General features: G+C 40.5%; 2 protein-coding genes across 2 annotated transcripts; both read left to right on the forward strand.

Moving 5' to 3' along the window:
- Positions 1–5,525: 5,525 nt before the first annotated feature.
- Positions 5,526–6,430, forward strand: nkx2.9 (NK2 transcription factor related, locus 9 (Drosophila)). Its single transcript, XM_061743453.1, has 2 exons — positions 5,526–5,702; positions 5,856–6,430. The coding sequence occupies exons 1-2, from the start codon at positions 5,543–5,545 to the stop codon at positions 6,428–6,430; spliced, it is 735 nt and encodes a 244-aa protein (XP_061599437.1). The 5' UTR covers positions 5,526–5,542.
- An 8,403-nt stretch (positions 6,431–14,833) lies between these two features.
- nkx2.1 (NK2 homeobox 1) lies at positions 14,834–17,116 on the forward strand. The gene is made up of 2 exons (XM_061743452.1): positions 14,834–15,293; positions 15,748–17,116. Exons 1-2 carry the CDS (start codon positions 14,927–14,929, stop codon positions 16,419–16,421), a joined length of 1,041 nt encoding a protein of 346 aa, XP_061599436.1. The 5' UTR covers positions 14,834–14,926; the 3' UTR covers positions 16,422–17,116.
- Positions 17,117–20,150: the final 3,034 nt, after the last annotated feature.

A 20,150-nucleotide genomic window follows, 5' to 3' on the forward strand; every position in this document is an offset into this window, starting at 1 on the left:
AGAACCTTAATTGGGAACATTTTGGTTTTATTGCTTCGTTGTAATTATTCAAAACAGCTTCACAAAACCCCCAATATCAAATATATTCAAAGTCGTCTTTAGTGCAGATGGAGTCAGTTATAAATAACGTTTATAGAGTTGATTATTGATTGAATGAGGCCATGGAGGAACAACAATCAGACTTTATGAAAGATGTGACTCATAATCCCTCCTGCAGCTGTATTTCTTTACTTTTAATATTCTGAGAGTGTCTGGATGTGTTTAAATACGTTTCTCCGATAATATTTATTGAACAAGAATCACGTATAAACCCTGAACCGATGTGAGGATTGATAGGAATGATTGTTTGGTTGTCTTTAAAGTCTCTATTGCCTTTTTTTCTTTTTTTTTTGTTCTTGCCTCCACCAAAAAAACAGATTGGACTGTCATTCATCATATATTCATCAATATCTCCCATAATTCAACGGAAATAATTAATAATGCATCTTTTAATGTTATAAAGATGGTTACATCACAAAAGATGTCACATTCATCCAGAAAAGTTGCTATAACTTGTTTTTCCTCATATTTTTGATATTATCTTTCCTTTTGACACACTTACTGAAGAAACATTGGTCAATGATAGACAGACAGACAGACACACACACACACACACACACACACACACACACACACACACACACACACACACACACACAGGTTCTCAGGTGTTCCAGAGCATCTAAACACACTTGACACCTTGACCTGCTTTCGCTGCCCGTTACATTTGCTTAGAGAGAGTGATGCTGCTGTAACCCCCCCCCCCCCCCCCCCCCCCCCCACAGCCCCTCCATGACACACTGACAGTGTTTACAGGAGAGGGGGAGGGGGGTGGAGGGCTAGAGGACGTGGGCAGCAGGTGCAGCTGCTGGAGCGTGATGCCCCACTAAGACTCCGAGGAGCAACACAGGGGTCATTGTGGGCGGTTTGGTGGTGGATAAACACGGCGACTGGACTCAGATAAAGATCTGAGGGACTTATCTCCTCCGTTGGTTGTTGTGGTCTCACTTGAGCTGCCATGTGCGGTTCAGACTGGGACCGGTAGACCTCAGCAGATGTCATAACAGTCCCACAGGGGTCCGGTGTGAGTGAGTTACAGTAGCAGCGGCCTACGGCAGGCTGCTAGAGCTGCTGCTGCTTCTGAGTGTTGCAGATTTGTCTTTTTCTAATCCATCTCTTGAGCTACCAAAGTCCCCCGGTCTCACCTCGAAGTGCTGTCTGAAAAATGTAACCATACAGCACTTCTTTAAGAAGCACTATCATAAATACAATGACCAAATTATAAAGAATGGAATTAGTAAAATTGAAGAATCAATTATTAGACATTTCTGAGAACTGCATTTGGACAAACTCTTTATAGGTTGCCTTCAGGAACCATTCTGGCATTAAAGGATTTAAAAACAACATGAATTGATTCTAAATGTTTATTTTGCATATATATAATGTCAGAAAGTTATTTCTACATCTTTTGAAATGTTATCGTTATTGATTTTATATTAGATTTTACAACTGTGTCAATTCTGGGCTTCAAAATTACCAATAAAAGCTCTTGTGAGGGGTTCAGGTTAGTGAACTGATCTGTGACTCAGACCTTTTTCCACGTGATTTGCAGGTCTGGTTGCACATTAGCCCTTTCGGAAGGTATAAAAGAGTCATCCCCCATGTCAGTGAACAAAACTGCCACTTGAAGGGTTTATTTTTAGCTGAACATGTACCTCAGCCCAGGCTGCATGCATAGAGCAGAAAATACAAATTAAAGGACATATTGAAACGTTTTTGATTCAGTCAAAAGAAGATAAATACTCTTGAGAGGAAAACATTCCATTTTAGATTGTGACTTGGTAAAAAAATGACAAATATAAAGAACATGATAAATAATATACAGTATTGTGCATACAGACTTATTTGAACCGTATGATTATCAAAATTGAATAAGTACATATTTATGTCTGTTTCAGATACAGAAAATGCGCAAACTTCCCTATTTCAAATCTAAACAGAATGGAATAATAACTAATCACAAACATCTGTATGGAAGAGTTTCTTTACAAAGAGTTAAATGTGCTTATGAGGGAGGTCACCCTAAATACTGAATTTTACTTATTCTGTTAAACACGGTGCAGTCTTATTTCTGTACATATTATCTCAGGCTCCTGAAGCTCCGATTGTTAAAAAGGACAATAATCAAGCAATTAAATAGTTTTGCCTCTAACATTATTACTTTGATGAAGAGACTAAAAAACAGATACATGCTACTATGATAATTAGGAAATGTGATCAAACTTTCAGCTTTAACTCAAGAGCTTCCACAAAACTTTAGGAAGCATCTCCATTTCCAGGGGCTCTGAGTATTTGGCCACAGTGCTACATCATAAATATAACTTTAATGTTTTTAATACTTGCATGGAAGTCCTTTACAGTTAGGCCTGCAGCTCATGGGTGTCACCAAAGTCAGATGTTCCTCCCTGGAGATGCTTTATCAGACCTTCACCGCTTGTTTGCTGGTCTTTTTTTCAGTTTATCTTCAGTAACTGAAGCTGCTCTGCTGGCTGGAAATCCTGCAACTGACTATTCATTTTCTTCGTTGACAAACTGTAAGAGGCTCACGTGTGAAATGCAGAAAGTTGTCAGCTCAGCTGCTGACGTCAGCGCTACCGTGCACCATGCCGGGAAGAAAAATCTCCATTTGACTGAGGAGGGATTGGGAATGGAGAGCTGAACAACAGAGTAAATATTTGGTCGTGGAGAGCTCTTGGGAGCTGCAGAGGGCCCACTCTGGCTGAAGACCGCAGTGTTAAATAGATTAAGGGGCTGCTGGCTCATTGTGGGAAGAGAAATTCCCGCTCTTTGGACGTGACTTTTCTTTGCTTTTGCGTGTTTTCGCTCTCCAATCGAGTGCCCTCGGTAAACCAAACACTTCAGCTAACCTGCAGTACTGTAATCCCCGTGTTTGTCAACCAAGAGGTGTGTACACATGACGGTTCAGTCATCCGAGAGCCTTTCACGCTGATTCTGAACTATTTATATAGTTGAATTTACGAGTAACGGGTGTGTGTGGATATGATCAATACTGGTAAGACGGGAGAAGGCTGAGATTTGGGATGGGGGACAATAATACAGGTCACCGACTTTGCTGAACTGTGAAATCTGAAAGGAATTTAATTGGTGCTGAATCACATGTAATATCGCCCTGGGCCATAAACTTTGGAGGCAGGAGACGCAGAGCAGCAGATAGGATCCTCGATCCCATTCAGCTCCTTTCAAAACCATGACAACACAGAACAAGCTCGGATTTATCCCGCAAACTTAAAGGACATTGTGCCAGGGCGTCAATCAGGCATTATTGCGGCACTGAACAAATGCAAAATCTTGACTGGAACAAATGCTTCCAACGGGTCTCGGACGCGGGGCTACATTTCCCTCCTTTGTTCCGTCTGTGGTTGGCATGTATTTGTGTGTGTCCCCCCCTCCTCGTCCGACCACCCAGGACGACAGAGCTCCTCTCTGCGCTGCTCGGCCCTCACGCACCTCGCTCAAGTGGATGAGGGTCGATATTGATATCAAATACTAGATAAAGAGGAGAAAGAAACACCCTACAAATACGGCTAGACTCACGTCTCTGCGTTAAATGCATTTTAATGTGTTTTTGGGGGAACTGAGGGCCTTTTATAGGAGCTGTTTTAAAAACATATGCCACCCTCATTTAAAACAAAGCATTTCAGGTATAACGTCAAGAGAGAAAAATGACCCCAAATAATGCAATTAAAGACGCGTTGTTTGCGGTGCGTGCTGGCAGAATGATGAATCGTCGCTAATTCAATATTTTAATAAAATCTTACCAGGAGTGATCCGTCACTGTCACAAAACCGGCGATTGAATGTTTAAGTAGAGCAAGTTACTTTTTTCCCAATTAATTTACACCCGGGTAAAGAAACAAATAATGCTGTTACTGTTATTGAAAAGCCCATTGCACATCTGGTTTGTGGGGAAGGAAAAGTAGAATCAATAACGTTTTTAAATCTTTAGCTTGTTTCGTCCACATATTTGTGTATTCATGTTTCTGTTAAATGCAGGGGTCGCCTAGAATTGCATTAAAATGAATCACAGTAAAACAAAACGGTGTGCCATCTTAAACACAAAATTGTCTCTTTTTATGAACTGTCTTTACGTCATTTCTGAACTGCCTGACTTTCCTGCTCGCCTGTTTTTACTCGACCCTCCATCCGTCCACAACAGAGCTGACTTATTTCCATTTTTGTTGGATTTTCTCATGAATGTGCTTATTACTAAATATAGGTCATGTAATAACTTCAATAACTACGCAGGGACATTTTTAGGGGATTAATATTCCCAATACACTCAATTGTTGGCAAGTAACTATTGGTTGTTTCTGCGTTAAAGTAGCAGGGACATTAACCGTGCATGTGGCGTCATTCTGCATCAACATAGCCTACACAGAAACTGCAAAGAAAAATAGTATAGAACAGTAAAGGATACTTTTTTTTCCAATAGCCTTCTCATCTTAAAATAAACAAAGCCACTGTCTGAGCATCCTGGGAAATTACACACAACTACCCCAACATGCTACAATATTTCTCAATTTTTTTAAGCGGTTGTGTTATATCTGACACAAAATTAAACAAATCATATAGTGAAATCAGCCAAAACACACATTGAAATAAGCAAAAGTGTGTGTGTGTGTGTGTGTGTGTGTGTGTGTGTGTGTGTGTGTGTGTGTGTGTGTGTGTGTGTGTGTGTGTGTGTGTGTGTGTGTGTGTGTGTGTGTGTGTGTGTGTGTGTGTGTGTGTGTGTGTGTAAATTGATCGTCAAAATAAAGGGAATTTCAGCAATAAAAACTGGCTTATATTCGGTAGGGGGGGCAAGAAAACAAAAGCATTATCCTAATATGGCAAGAAGAAAGGGAATCTGGGGGGACGTTTCTCCCGCTTGTAACGCACATTAGTTGCGTATTAGTTAAACCAACTCGCGGGCATCACGCTAATTGCTCACTTTGTCTGCAAATATTGGACGCGTTGTTTGGACGAGAGGAGGGGGCAGGAGGAGGAGAAGGGGAGGGGGGTCGTGGGGGTTGATGATGAGGCAGGCTCTGTTGTGAGTTGCCACCCAAGACGTGATTCAGCTCCAACAATTACCATTATCTGTTTCCCAGTTTGACGATACGGGACGCATCTGTAATGATGACGAGTGTTTCCTTCGCTCATTGTCGTTTTTTTTCTTCCACCCCAAGTCCACACCTAGCCATCATTGGGTGACAGCACTCGAGCTATTCAGGTACTATACTGAGGAGGAGGAGGCTTTATAAGCGCGCAGCCCTGGTGTTTGCGGCTCATGGAGAGGGGTTTGTGTGTAAACAGTGAGCTTTGCGCACACACTGCTGTTTGAACGGTGCGTAAAGTGGATCTGGCGTGTTTCCGTCCCATTTTTCTTCCTCATTTTGGATCAGCTGATTTCCAAAGTAAACCGGATTGCATCCCAGGACACCATGGCTGCACCGACCAGGTTCAGTTTTTCAGTCAGGAGTATCCTGGACCTGCCTGAGCAGGATATGGAGACGGCGCCGCGGTCCTCTCCGGCGTACTCCACCTGCTCCTCCAGCCCAGCCTACACCTCCTGGAACGACTGCGACCGAAGTCCTTGCATATGTAAGTGCCTGATTAGGCTAAAGCTAAAACACACTACAGAGAAATGTGACATCATATTCAAGTATAACAGTAAATTATATATAAAGGTAATGAGCGCGTCATCATTTTCAGCAACATTCCAGTCATATTCTGCATCTCCCTTTCTTTATGCAGCGTCTGATGAGGGCAATTTTGAAGCTTCTCCCGATTCAACCAAGCCGGATGACTCCTCGCTGGACTCGGAATCCGGGAGGACCAAGAAGAGCAAGAAGCGCCGCGTTTTGTTCTCCAAGGCTCAGACCCTGGAGCTGGAGAGGCGCTTCCGCCAGCAGCGCTACCTGTCCGGGCCGGAGAGGGAGCAGCTGGCCCGGCTCCTCAGCCTCACCCCGACCCAGGTGAAGATCTGGTTCCAGAACCACCGCTACAAGATGAAGCGAGGCCGCGCGGACGGCGCGCTGCAGGACGTGGACATACCGCAGCCCCCGCTGCTGCGCAGGGTCGTGGTTCCCATCCTGGTCCGCGAGGGGAAGCCTTTTCACACCTGCTTGCTTACGGAAAAAGCTGGTTGTCCTTCTTCCTCCTCCTCATCCTCTCAGGCGGTACACTTCCCCATATACCCCCCTCTCCAGCATCCCTCCGCTCTCGCTCTGCCTCCCAGGTACCACCAGCACTTTCCAGCCGCTGCGGCCTCCAGACTGGCCTGGAGGGACTTTTGGAGCGACTCAGTCCCCTTTAGTGCTTTCAAATGAATGCCTCTTGTCATGGCACAAACTCATTTAGAATGGCATCAAATGTTTTCTAAATGTTTTGCAATTTTTAAGCTACTTAAACGTTTAGATTTTTAGAACGAAAATATATTTTGCACATTTTATTTTGACTACTTGATGCGTGGTGTCTATTTTTAAAATGTTGATGAAGGTTTTCTCTCAAATGGCTTACTGGTGCAGCCTTATGTTTTTATTATCCAGTTGGTTGGGACATTTCTATTTCTTTTCAAGTTTTTTTTTAATAATATTTGTGTAAATAACTTGTTGATGGGTCATAGTAGTAGCAACAACGCCAGTCTTGGCATAAACCTGAAGAAAAACGATTATTTTTCTTTTCAAAGAGGACTTTCTGTGAAGATGTTTCCCAGTTGAATTTGTGTGAAAAAATATGAATAAAATCTGTCAATGTTGAAGTATACTTTTACAGTTCCATTTGCTTCTTTTCTATGCTAACCAACTGTTGCTTGTAACTTCATATCATTTATTTATGTTATTTCTTTAAGCCATTTAAATCTCCTCCTCTGCTGCTGGATGAAGCATTTTTATGAACAAAAAAAAAACAGTTTTATGTCGAAAGATGTTTTCTTAAGTTTTTCTATTAAGAGTTTCCCCATAATTTGTTAAATTTGTGCCAATAAAATCTTATTTCAAATTGGAATAAGCTGTCCTAAAATGCTATATATCTGAATTTATTTTAGATTATGAGCCCTAAAAGGCTTTTATCATGTAAGACAGCAAAAACAACAACATTATGCACCCAAAAGCTGAGCAAACATCAGCTCTGAAAGTACTGGAATTGGTTATGCATATGAATAGACAGTAAACATTGGAGCCCCTCTCTCAAAGCCCCCGTTAGTGTTGGTCTTCTTATTCAGGGAACTTTTGTTATTCTGAGGAAAGTGGGCTAAATGCAACTATTAGCACTATATGGAAATGTTGCTTAGTTTCCGTGTGTGCCTGCGTGCATAGGATGTAATTTGTGTCGTTGATAACAGCAATTCAAGGGAGATGATCAACTCACTTCAATGAACATTTTCAATCTTTTCTCCTTTTAAATCTTAGAATAAAAAGGAGTAGTTACAGAATACTGTTATATAATTCATATTCAGGAACTTTAATTTCCCTTATTGTTCCATTTGTGGAGGTTTTTTAATGCTTGAATCTTTCTTTAATTGTAGTCCCTTCTCAGGAAAGCATGTCCATCTTTGTTGGAATCTCCTTACATGAAAAATATGCCTCAGTGTTTAAAATCATGTCAGTAACTCGGGGGGTCCTCTGCTTCCACGCCCCCTATAATGTTGTTTGCTCGTCCTGTGACCCTGCAGCCCATCGTCCCTGTCACCTGGCCCTTTGTCCTCCTCACTGGGGCCACCTTGTTTCACATATGGAGGGGACTGACTGAGCCCCTCAGCTCGCAGCATCTCCCCTTAAACACTCTTTTTGTCTGGGTGTCTCCCTGTGAATGCACCATTGTACCTCAACTAAAAGGGACCGAGACAAAATCTTTAGTGTTTCAATTCCCGTGATGTTTAATCAGTCCCTGCGACAAATTTATGAGGTTTAACTGCACAATGGTGTTTTAGAGCATCTTGGGGGTTTAAGGGGTGACAAAGACAGGCTTTTAGAGGTTGCCATTGGTTTTTTAAGTTGGTCAGAAGAATTGTCTGAAAAGGATGGGCTTGTATTGGCCTGCCCATCCTATAGTTTTACTCACTGGCCGGCTCGGAGGCCCCTTTTAGGAAAGTTATAAGGTCCACATAAACTAGGCCACAGGAGAAGTTGTAAGTTTGTGCAAATAATGTCTGTTAAAACAAATAAAATGATCAAATATTAATGGACAGAAAGATTAACAAACATTTTTTGTGCTCTTCATCATTTATGACATGTTTCATTTTGTAGAACTGCAAATAGATGGTAAAGTGTTATTTTGAAATATGGTTTTATTAAATGTTGTGCAAACTGCCAAACTGGTTTCTCTACTCAGTATTTTCCTCTGTATGGTTTCTTTTTTGGTTAATAAATGTTTAGAGGTGTCAGGTCACATTTCTGTGTTGTATTGTACAGAAAATGTAAGGAAATATGTTTCAGGAGAGCAGGAGAAACATGCTTCAACTCCTTCCAATGATAAGTATTTGTATCATTTAAATAAATACTACAGACTTTTGCAGTCAGTCTTTTTTTGTCCAAACTCATTGATAAAAATATTTGCCCCTCTTTTTTTCTGATGAAATAAAAACTTTTTTTTTCACTTCTGCAGTTACTGAAAAGAGAAAATGCACATTTTCTTTGAAAAAAGAAATCAGTAAATGGACTTAAAATGTACAGACCAGACCAGAGCAGAGAGAGGAAACAAAAAGCAACAAATACAATCAATGTTAGGACCAACAGAAAATTGAATTTCTTGATTGATAATTATTAAAAACTGAAAATTTTACCAAAACAACTCTTCAAGATTTACACTTGCTCTTCTTTTTGTTTTATTGATTCACTTGAATAGTTTAAATCTTTAGATGAAAAAACGCCAACCTGGCAACAATCAAATTATGAAAAAAAAGAAGTAATTTTATGGTCTCTTCCAGTTAAGATTACTCACACTGGCAGAGAAGTCATTTACAAGTTTGTATCCATCTGCAACTGCTGATTATTTATCTGCTATTTGAAAATTACCAGTTGACTTTATTCATAAAATCCAGCCATTTTTGTATCTAATAAGTCGCCTAAATTAACTGTTTCAGTATTGCTTTCTGTCAGTTGTGTTTTTAAAGTCACTCTATGTAGCAATAACAAACCAGACCATAAGGGGGCAACATATCACAAGAAAATTCTAGATTACTAGAAAAGGGACTTTTCCAAAATGCAGTGCATGCAGTATAACAACTAATGCACAATAGTACCCTGCAGGGTGCATGTTGCTGATCAGTCTACCTCACATACTACTGTATATCCCACAATGCAATTCACCACTACAGCGAGAGCTGATCAGAGTTGTCACATAACTGACTTCCTTTTGTGCCATCGCACAGCTGTTTTTATGGTGGCACACCACACTATGTACTAGCGACTGACAGATTAGTATGCAGTACATACTGCGTGTTATATTGTAGGTCCAGTATGTAGCATATGGTTTCAAAAATAGCCGATGTGACAGCCCATGAGGTGGGACACAAGGAAGTGCCCCTCTGGTGGAACAGAATGGTATTACAAGACAAGCTGGTTCATCCTTACTCATCAATCGGTACTCTTTTGTCAACACAGCAGAGTTATGTGCCCCCATGTGGTCAGAAGTATTAATGCATGTTAGTTTTAAAGGTTCTTTTATTTTTGTGTGCAAAAAACAATATTTTCAAATACAATTAACTATATGTGTGGCATCATAGAAGTGAGTCCAACATTTTATTCTGAGAGGGAAGCAAAGTTGATGATAGCAGACAGAAAATAAGTGTAGACATGTAGACACAGATTTTTCATTTTTCTTCATGTCAAATAAAGTGGACAGAATGACCAAATCTTAGAGGTTAAATGTTATTTTTGCCTAGTGTATAGAGAAACATCACATCTAAATAAGTAGCAAAACTGCACAGAAAAAAACTCCATCCAAACAAGTCACAAATATGAATATATATGAACAAACTTTTAAAATCGAAATTTTGTAGCAGAAAAAGTTGTAGTCAGCAAAACAAAAAGATGGATGGCTGTATGGAGCATATGTCTCTTATTAGAAAATACAATTGTAATCTGTATAAACAAAATATCAATAGTGACTATGCATTAAAACAATGTCCTATCAAAAATAACTAAGCAGCAATGTAACATTAGTGTAAATATATAACATATAACAGGCATTGGATGAATAGAAGACAAAAAAAAGAAAATATTCACCAATAGCGAAGAGGAGGGGGCAAAAATTGAATAGGAAGTTTCCAGTCTTCTTGCGTTATAATAATCTGCACATGAAATACTAAAAATAATAGCCAAATAAATTTTGAAAAAAAGTAACATGCAAATGTAACAGACACACCCATGTGTTTATATCTAGCGTGTGTAATTTATTTGTCATTTTATTTCTCTAAATATTGCAACTCTGACAAGAGCTTATAAGTGTAACTGGACTAGATAACGACAGGACATGTGCTTTAACTTGATACTTCCCTGAATGTATAGGCTATTTATGTGTGTATTGTTTTATTAATTATTTTCCGGTCTACAGGATGAGCTCAGTTGACAGCGGGTCAGGTACATGTAGCACAGAACTTTTAAAAAGGTTATTCATAGGTGAACTTTAGTTTGATAATGGCAGGGTGTACCTGAAACTCCTCTCCTTTTCGTTTCATGAATGTCTTGGTGAATGTGAGGCTTCACGGGTTTTTGGTCGGTGAGGAGCCACCTGTCCACTAGATGGCGGAATAACACACAGTATGAGTGAGGCGGCTTTCTGAGCGGCGGCTCCAGGAGCGCGGGCAGTTGCAGAGAGCCGCTCATCCACCAGGGGGCGCTCTTCACTGATAAACAGCGTGTGTTATTCCCACCGCTGAGACGATGTCGCTCGTTGGAGCGACACGGTTAAGGTTGCATGATATGTCGTCACGTGTGAACGTTTACTCAGATGTTTTTTTTGTGACATGAACCAAAGTAGCTTTTTTAAATATTTTAAAGATTATTATTATTTTACATTAGGACGTCAGGGTGTTTTTGAAACGGCTACAAGTCCGTCTCCTTTAATTGATCTGAATGATGACGATTAAACAAACGATTGCATTTCACAGTAAATCACTGTTATTCACATGTGAGATGTGAACAGCTCCTGGAGCCATCAGTGTTTGACGTCACGTGTGGGAAGGTGCAGCCACGTAAAGTCCAATTTTGTTGTTTTGTCACCCACTTTTCACCTTCTCCCCCCTCCAGCCTATTTCAGCACAGAACAGAGGAGTAGTGAGTAGAAAAAGAAGAAGGGAAAAAGTTTTGACGGTCGTTAGGGCAGCAAGAACAAGGACTTGGCCCACTTATGTCGTTATTAACCCGTATACATGTGTGTGTGTGTGTGTGTGTGTGTGTGTGTGTGTGTGTGTGTGTGTGTGTGTGTGTGCGTGTGTGTGTGTGTGTGTGTGTGTGTGTGTGTGTGTGTGTGTGTGTGTGTGGATTAAAAATTAGATCATGCACTAAACAATTCCTACTTGCACGTGACCTCAGTATAAGGCTCGGTGGCCTCCTACACCACCACTTTAATATCTCCTCATTATTCTGCACAATTAGCAGCATCATTGGACTAATTGCTGCTAATTGTGTATAATAGCCTTGTGGCGGGACGTGGAAATGTACTGAGTTAAGCTTTGGCGAAATTCTCTAATTAAGGAATGCAAAGGCAACACTTACCTTGGATGCAGAGGGATGCTGTAATTTTTATGGGCTGCGAGTTATAAGTGGCCTTGCTTTAATACCAACAAAGTTGGTTAGTAATATTTCTCATTGGCCTAGATCCTAATATTGCTAAGTTAAAGATGCGCTTGGCCGAAGCAGCAGTATAATGTATGTGTACGGTGGCCTACCAGTGCAGCGAGAACCTGCAGTGCAACTTGCAGCCAGAAGCAGCAGCGCGCAGAGGGGTGTTGATCCCCGCGGCCAGCTGTCAGCGCTGCAGGCCAGAGCAGCGGCGCACTGCTGCAGAAGCTGCTGCGGACTGACAGGCTGCTGCCCTGCCTGCACCGATTTGTGAATTATATGGAGGAGATGGGGCTGGGGTGGGGTGGGGTGGGGGATTGGTTGGTTAAGAACCAGGTTAAACAGGCCACAGTGTTTATGCTGAAGGTGACTGACGCCAGAAGATCTGTTTAATTCATCTTAAAGGTGACCGGTTCAGCCTGCAAGCGAGTACCTCCGTTAAATCCCGTTGCTGGATACTGACCTCGAAGAAACCGTGATTAAAGTTTTGCTTTTTTTTTTTTTTTTGCCCCTTTGTTAAAACAGTACCTCAGTGTCCATTAGGCTCCAACGTGAATCCGCAGGCCGCGTCTTAATCAAGTAAGCCAACTTTGCTGCTGACAAATCTTAAAGTTCTTAAATAACTAAAACCAACTTAAATCTGCTGAAAATTCATTCGGTCATTGATGTAAAATTAGGATCCTGTTCTCTGTTTAAGTTCAAGAGGAGTATTCAAGACGGAAAAAGGATAAATATATATTTAGATGTTTAGACCCTGACGTTTAGACGTCTTTTGCATATACATAATTATACACACACACACACACACATGTATGTATATATATATATATATATATATATATATATATATATATATATATATATATATATATATATATATATATATATATATATATATATATGTATATACATATATATATATATAAATAATAATTAAAAAAAATATATATGAATGAATGAATGAATGAATGAATGAATGAATGAATGAATGAATGAATGAATGAATGAATGAATGAATGAATGAATGAATGAATGAATGAATGTTATTTTTGTGTCATGTCCGAAGACCCATCCCTTACAGGATTATATTACAAAATTATTAAATCAAAAAACCAGAATGGATATGTTTACATATATGTTACTTTTCTTCGCCTATCCCATGCTTTCTCCAAATAGTCAGCAAGTGCAAATACTTTATAATCAAAAATCCCTTTGAGTCTCTCAGCATCGCTTACCCACATCAAATCCAAATTCTTACACCTATCAAATAATTTCTGACGCAGCTCATGATACAGAGGACAATAAAATAGAAAATGGAACTATTTTCAGTGTCATTAATGTCACAGTAAGGACAATTTTATATATATATATATATATATATATATATATATATATATATATATATATATATATATATATATATATATATATATATATATATATATATATATAATATCATTATATATTTATAATATATAAGTATATATAATACATGTATTATCTATAGCTATGTTATCTGAAGATATATGGGCAATAAAAAAATCATGGTTGACAGCTGCCTTCCTTGTCATCAAAAGCAAACAGCAATTATTATCATCATTATTATTGTTATTATTCTCCAATAATATTTACTGTAGGGGTTTGTCCCAACAGCAATGTCCTGGGGCACACATCGTGCACAGGTGCACGAGTCCATCACAAGGCCACATAGACCAGGGGAGGAACACACATTCTCGAGAAAACACGTAGAGAACATGCAAAGTTCCCACAGAAAGATCTCATGCGGGATTCCACCAGAACAACATTGTGAAATAAACTATAACATCTATTATAATGTTGAAGGAGTGAAATAAGTAAAATTATGTGTGCACAAATTGGACGTATCAGATCTCACTTCCTTGACTGCAATGCTTTTCTGAAGAAGAGAGAGAGAGAGAGAGAGAGAGAGAGAGAGAGAGAGAGAGAGAGAGAGAGAGAGAGAGAGAGAGAGAGAGAGAGAGAGAGAGAGAGAGAGAGAGAGAGAGAGAGAGAGAGAGAGAGAGAGAGAGAGAGAGAAAGCAGCATTTCTTACCTGTTCGTAAAATGTGTCGGATGACTGGGTTAAACTGTAATGGCTCCTTGAGCATTAAGGCAAGATGCTGCTGAGGGCTACCTGGCGCTGTGCTGCAGGAGAGCAGCTACTTGAACACCGTTAACTTCACATGAGAGCCTCTCCTCCTCCAGACTCGATTCCCCCACCTTTTTATTTTATTTTATTTTTTTCCCCCACCGGGTCTCTTACACGAGCGCGTGTATCTGAATTTCGGTAGCACGCTGCTTTGCGTCCAATGATATCAAAAGGGGGTAAAAAAAGCAAGTGGGGCGGGGGGGTTAATCATTTACGCAGCCACTTAGCACGCGGATGTGTATTTATTTACTTATCAGTATCAGTCATTTTCCCTCCCTGCAAGTGCACTTTTGCATGTCTGAGTATACATAAGGCATAACACAAACAATCCTGCAATCACTGGAGGCCCCTCGTGGCCATTAAAAGTCAGGAGTTCTGCCGAGGAGTGAGTGGTTCTCCGACTCTCAAGTCCATATAGGCCTCCTTTCATCAAGAGGTCCTCGTAAACATCACTACAGTTAATAAAGTGCATTGTTGGTCACTGCGGTCCCGAGCTGTTTATCAGCAACAAGTCTCAAACTTGGCGCTCGGACCGCGGCCGCAGCGACGCTTCTGTTACTGTCAGTGGGAGGGGAGCGCGTCTTCTTCTAAGTGATATTGCGCTCGGCGAGAGAAGGCTAGAGCTGTTTTTTGTATTGTTGCCGATGCCCCGCCTCTGATGGTAGCCTTAAACCTGGCACCCAGCTAAAACAAACCGGAGCCCGCACCGAGCTCCACTCAATCCAATTAAGGCGGACTTGAGGCGCTCTCCTTACGTCTTCATCTACCAGGATCGACGTTGAGACAACAGGAACAGAGGGGCTTTGGCCGGAAAAAAAAAGGAGAGAGGAGAGATTGCCTTGCCTTCTAATTTCTCCCTCTCCAGCCCCAAAACAATGTCGATGAGCCCTAAGCATACAACTCCTTTTTCAGTTTCCGATATCTTGAGTCCCCTCGAGGAGAGCTATAAGAAAGTAAGTATGGAGAACAACAACTTGGGGGCACCTCTTACTTCTTACCGGCAGCCGCAGGTCTCTCAAGCGGCCATGCAGCAGCACCACATGGGTCACAATGGGACCGTGTCTGCGGCTTACCACATGACGGCGGCAGGTGTTTCCCAGCTGTCGCACACGGCCATGGGGGGCTACTGTAACGGCAACCTGGGCAACATGAGCGACCTGCCGTCGTACCAGGACGGCATGCGAGGCAGCGCCACGGCCACCGGCTGGTACGGAGCCAACCCCGACCCGCGGTTCTCCACGAGTGAGTATTCTGCATCGGTGTGCGTAATTGGCTAAAATCCAGGTTTTACGCACCGCGATGATCTGGTTTTTATCCTTAATTGTCGCTGCGTCCCTGGTGTTAAGGTCTCCAGTTAAAATCGACAAATCTTACGCATCGAATTCGTGTAATTTATCCACATCTGGAAAAATGCTTGCGAGCATCCATGAATAGGTTTTTCTCTCAACCGTAATTTAAAATAAGATCTCATTCTGATCCTTTTATTTTCTGATAGGCTATCTACTACAAAATGTTGATATTGAAATTTTCCGTTAAGACAGAGATGTGGATAAATTATTGGTTTGTTTTGATTGATAACTAGTATTACATGCGTCACTGATTAAACTAATTATTATATAATCCGAATCTAATTTTATATTGGTTCTCGTTCACACGGTGGTGTTTACTGAATCTTTCTTCTCCATTTCTTTCCCAGTTTCTCGGTTTATGGGCTCGTCGTCCGGCATGAACATGGGCAGCATGGGCAGCCTCGGCTCCTTGGCAGATGTCAGTAAAGGCATGGGTTCCCTGTCCAGCACCCCGAGGAGGAAGCGACGGGTGCTCTTCTCCCAAGCGCAGGTCTACGAGCTGGAGCGACGCTTCAAGCAGCAGAAATACCTGTCGGCGCCGGAGCGGGAGCACCTGGCCAGCATGATCCACCTCACCCCGACCCAGGTGAAAATCTGGTTCCAGAATCACCGCTACAAGATGAAACGGCAGGCGAAGGACAAGGTGTCCCAGCAGCAGATGCAGCAGGAGGGCGGCTCCTGCCAGCAGCAGCAGCAGTCCCCGCGGAGAGTGGCCGTGCCGGTGCTGGTCAAGGACGGGAAGCCGTGCCAGGGCAGCGCCGGACACACGCCCACGTCCTCGGCGCAGACGCACCACCAGGGGGGCAATGTCATGATCATGTCCAACAACGCGTCCGGCCTCGGGCAGCACCAGGGCCAGCAGGTGGGGAGCACAGGCCACTCTCCAGACCTGGTACCGCACTCCTCCAGCCCGCCCTCCATGCAGAGCCAGGTGGCCGGCCTCTCCCACCTCAACTCACCCGGCGCGGAGTACGGCTCGGCCTTGCAATGTTCGGCTTTGTTATACGGCAGGACGTGGTGACAGGAAGTGCCTGCTATGATTTAAATCATATACTTAATGAAAAATAAAGAGACACTCTTCTCCGTCAAGACTCAGAACCCCCAATGTAAAAGCGCGCATCTGAACAAAAGACCGCAGCGCTTCTTGAAAGGAAACTTGACTTGTGTGGAAAAATCAAACCTCTTTTCCCAGAAACTTCGGATGTTAAAGACTTGGGAATTATTTATGTAAATTATATTGAAACAAAAGAAGAGTCAGTAGAGATATAGTTGGGAAACTGAACCAGAACAAGGACGCACGCCACTGGACTGCACGGCGCTGTAAAAGCCACCGCCACAAACACACGTGACGACTCTAATTTCTAACTGAAATTAATGTGAGACGTAGAGCTAGCTTGTATATTTCTGTAAAAGGTTTGAATTTTAGCTCTTTGTTGTACAAAGTTTTTGACGCTTTGCCGGTTTGTTGTCGTTTCATTGGTATTTGTACGTTTTATTTCTTTGTAACTTATATAGATATTTGACTTGCTACGAAATAGTCATATTAATAAATTATGGAAAGAAGACAGATAAGCTTTTTGTGAAATAATTCAATAGATGCGCTCATAAATTATGTACAATATTTAGTCATTTGGAGGGAATTCAACAACAGCTCCACAAAAGGAAAGCGGTGCGGCATGAGGTCATTGATGTTATTAATTGTATTATTACGTTTTTTAATGAAAATACTTCTGCTGTTTTTTTATTTTCTTTTTTTTTTCTTCTTTTGGTATAGAATGGGGCAGATTTTTCAAAATACTCTTCGTTAACATTTTCAAAATAAAATAGATTTCACAGTGTTCCAAAGCCGACCACTATCAGCACTAAGACTCTTAATCTGAAGTCTAACTCATATCTCAAGGTCTGTTTTCCAACTGGATTCATTTTTTAAATATGAAAACTAAAAATTGCCCCCATAAAGCGGAGTTCAAGCAAGAACGCCCTGCATATTTAACTCAGCCTGACTGAGCTATATTTTCTCCTTTCTCTTCCTTGATGTGTGTTTTGTCACCATGTGAGTCACAAAGGTGAGGTCTCTCGGCTCCTGACATCAAACACGAACGCTGCTCAAAGAGCAGCTTATCGTGGAAATCCCTGACCAAACAGCGCGGAATTCTTCTCCAGTGACGCCGCACGCAGAGCTTTCTTTAGGCTGCTTTATCAATAATCAATCAGGGAACTGAAAGGAATGATCCAGAGATGGATTGTATCGGGCGTCAATAACAAACCTGTGTCCGCAAACAATTTTCTTTAGATAATAGGCTACTATATTTTAAAGGCAGGTTTTATGTTCTTTGGTGTTATATGTTTCAATGACCACGAAAAGGAACACAATAATTTATTGTTCTCTAAAATTAGTTGAATAAATAGGCTCAAATGTAGCCCAAAATAAACATTAGAGTCTATTCTCCAGCTATCCGATAGAGATGTGGATCTCTAACAGTTTACAGTCAGGTTGCTAAGCGACGGAGGAAGATCGCCTCAATTTCGTTAAGGACGAAATAAGCTTTTTTTTTCCCCACAATTCAGCGATGTCATATCATCTCGTTTTAATTTCAGCAGGGCTGAATGTCAGTCTGGAGAACATAATCTTCGAAATGATTTATCATTTTGGATAACAAAAGAGAGATAACCCTTCATTTCTAACCAGGTGCGTCTTTGGTTTTAGCTTGAACTGTTTTTCATTTTATTAAAAATGTTTCCAAGACATGAAACGTAAAATTTACGTGGATTTTAATGCTTTGTCTTGAGATTAACGTTCTTTTGGTGCAGTTTAATTAAAAAAAAAAACACTTTCTAGGCGACGTGGACTTTAACCTTTAAATATTTCACATAAGATCGAGGGTCTCCTATAGCTTTGCCTCTTGTTCTATAGATCTTGCCACAATAAATTTTAACTATTAAAATTTTGTCTTCCCAAAAAGAAGTTACAAAACTGCCCTGTTCCACTCTGCTGTTGAAGAACCTGCACGGATCATAATTCACATGCAGCCACAATAATCCTGCGGGGCTCATGTGTCTGCACCTGACTCTGAAAGAAGTCTTGCATGGGTTCACTGGGGTTGATCGACAGAGGCGTTTCTTGCTTATTATCTCTATTTCCTGACATTTACATTATCCGGCGACATTGCTGGGCCCTCATCAAACACCAACCTGCTGCTGCAAGCGTATGTGTTGTTGAATGATATACTACGAAATGCAGTATAATGCATCTGGATCTTTTTTTTTTTTTGTCAGTGCAAATCAAGACCACGTCCACTTTTCTGCCCCCCACCCCCCTTTTTTGTGGGACAAAATACACTAAGAATCCGTTTTTCTCCAGCAAGATTAAGATACAAAACCACGCTTGCGTCTTTTCTGCAATTAAATGTTTCAAGTTTTGCCCAAAGCAATAGTATTTGAGGCCTCCAGTCCCTGGGGGGGAGAGGACAGGGGGAATAAAGAAAGAAAAACCTTTTTACAGACTTTTGAGTTAAACCATAGCAGCATCGGAAACTATCTTCTCTTAGATATTTCGCAGAGCAGGTTTTGTTCTGTAGAGAAGTGAGAACTTTGGGATTACATTAACATGTCTTTGGCGCAGTGTGTGGTCTTTGTGTGCAGCTTGTAGCTGTTCAGAATTACTTGTTCGAAGCGTGTGTGCTCTCATCTCTCTCTTTTGTAGAAACCCACAGAGCAACTCCCCAAGTCCCCCTGGCTTTATGGTGGGCTGTCTTCATGAACCCCAAGCAATTAGTCTCTAATCTCAAGGTAATCATATTTGAGTTAGTGACTAGCTGGTGAATTTTATTCGCCTCTTTAGCAACAGGAGATCCTCTGCGTCACTGAGGGATAAGCCTGAATATGAAGTTTAAATAATATATGTGTGTGTGTGTGTGTGTATATATATATATATATATATATATATATATATATATATATATATATATATATATATATATATATATATATATATATATATATATATATATATATATATATATATATATATATATATATATATATATATGAAAGCTGTTTAGTTTTATAGTTTATAGTAAACAAAAATACCCCTTTTCCTAGCTAATGTTTGTTTCCTGTGGAACAAATATCGGCGCCATAAGCACGCTGACTGGAAGTCAGGACACTTTTAGATGGATATATTGTCACGCTCCTGTTGTTATAACAACAATGTTAATATTATATTAATTGATTGTTCTAAAACAAAAGTTTCACTCACATAATCATGTTAAATGTCCAAGTGATATAGCAATTTACCAATAAGGTAAAAAATGCGACTTATGAATATCAGTCAGGCAACAATAGCCTGATATATATATATATATATATATATATATATATATATATATATATATATATATATATATATATATATATATATATATATATATATATATATATATATATATATATATATATATATATATAGTTTATTTTCTTTTTTTCCCGTGACCATCTTGGTTCCTGGCATTAAATTGCAATGAGATTTTTTATTTTTAAGTGCTCAATATAAACCAAAATATGTTAGTGCATTTTAGATTGCCCATCTTAATATTAAAGACATTATGTTTTATGTGGCTTTTTGTCATGTCTGTTGTGCTGTAAAAATGCCGGCGTATGAGATGCGAACTGTCCACGGTGCTGAAAGCCCTATCAATTTAAAAGCAACAGAAAAATAGGAACTTTTGACAACTGTATGTTTACAAATGCT

This window comes from Cololabis saira, chromosome 16 (assembly GCF_033807715.1).
Source record: "Cololabis saira isolate AMF1-May2022 chromosome 16, fColSai1.1, whole genome shotgun sequence".
Lineage (NCBI taxonomy): Eukaryota > Metazoa > Chordata > Actinopteri > Beloniformes > Belonidae > Cololabis > Cololabis saira.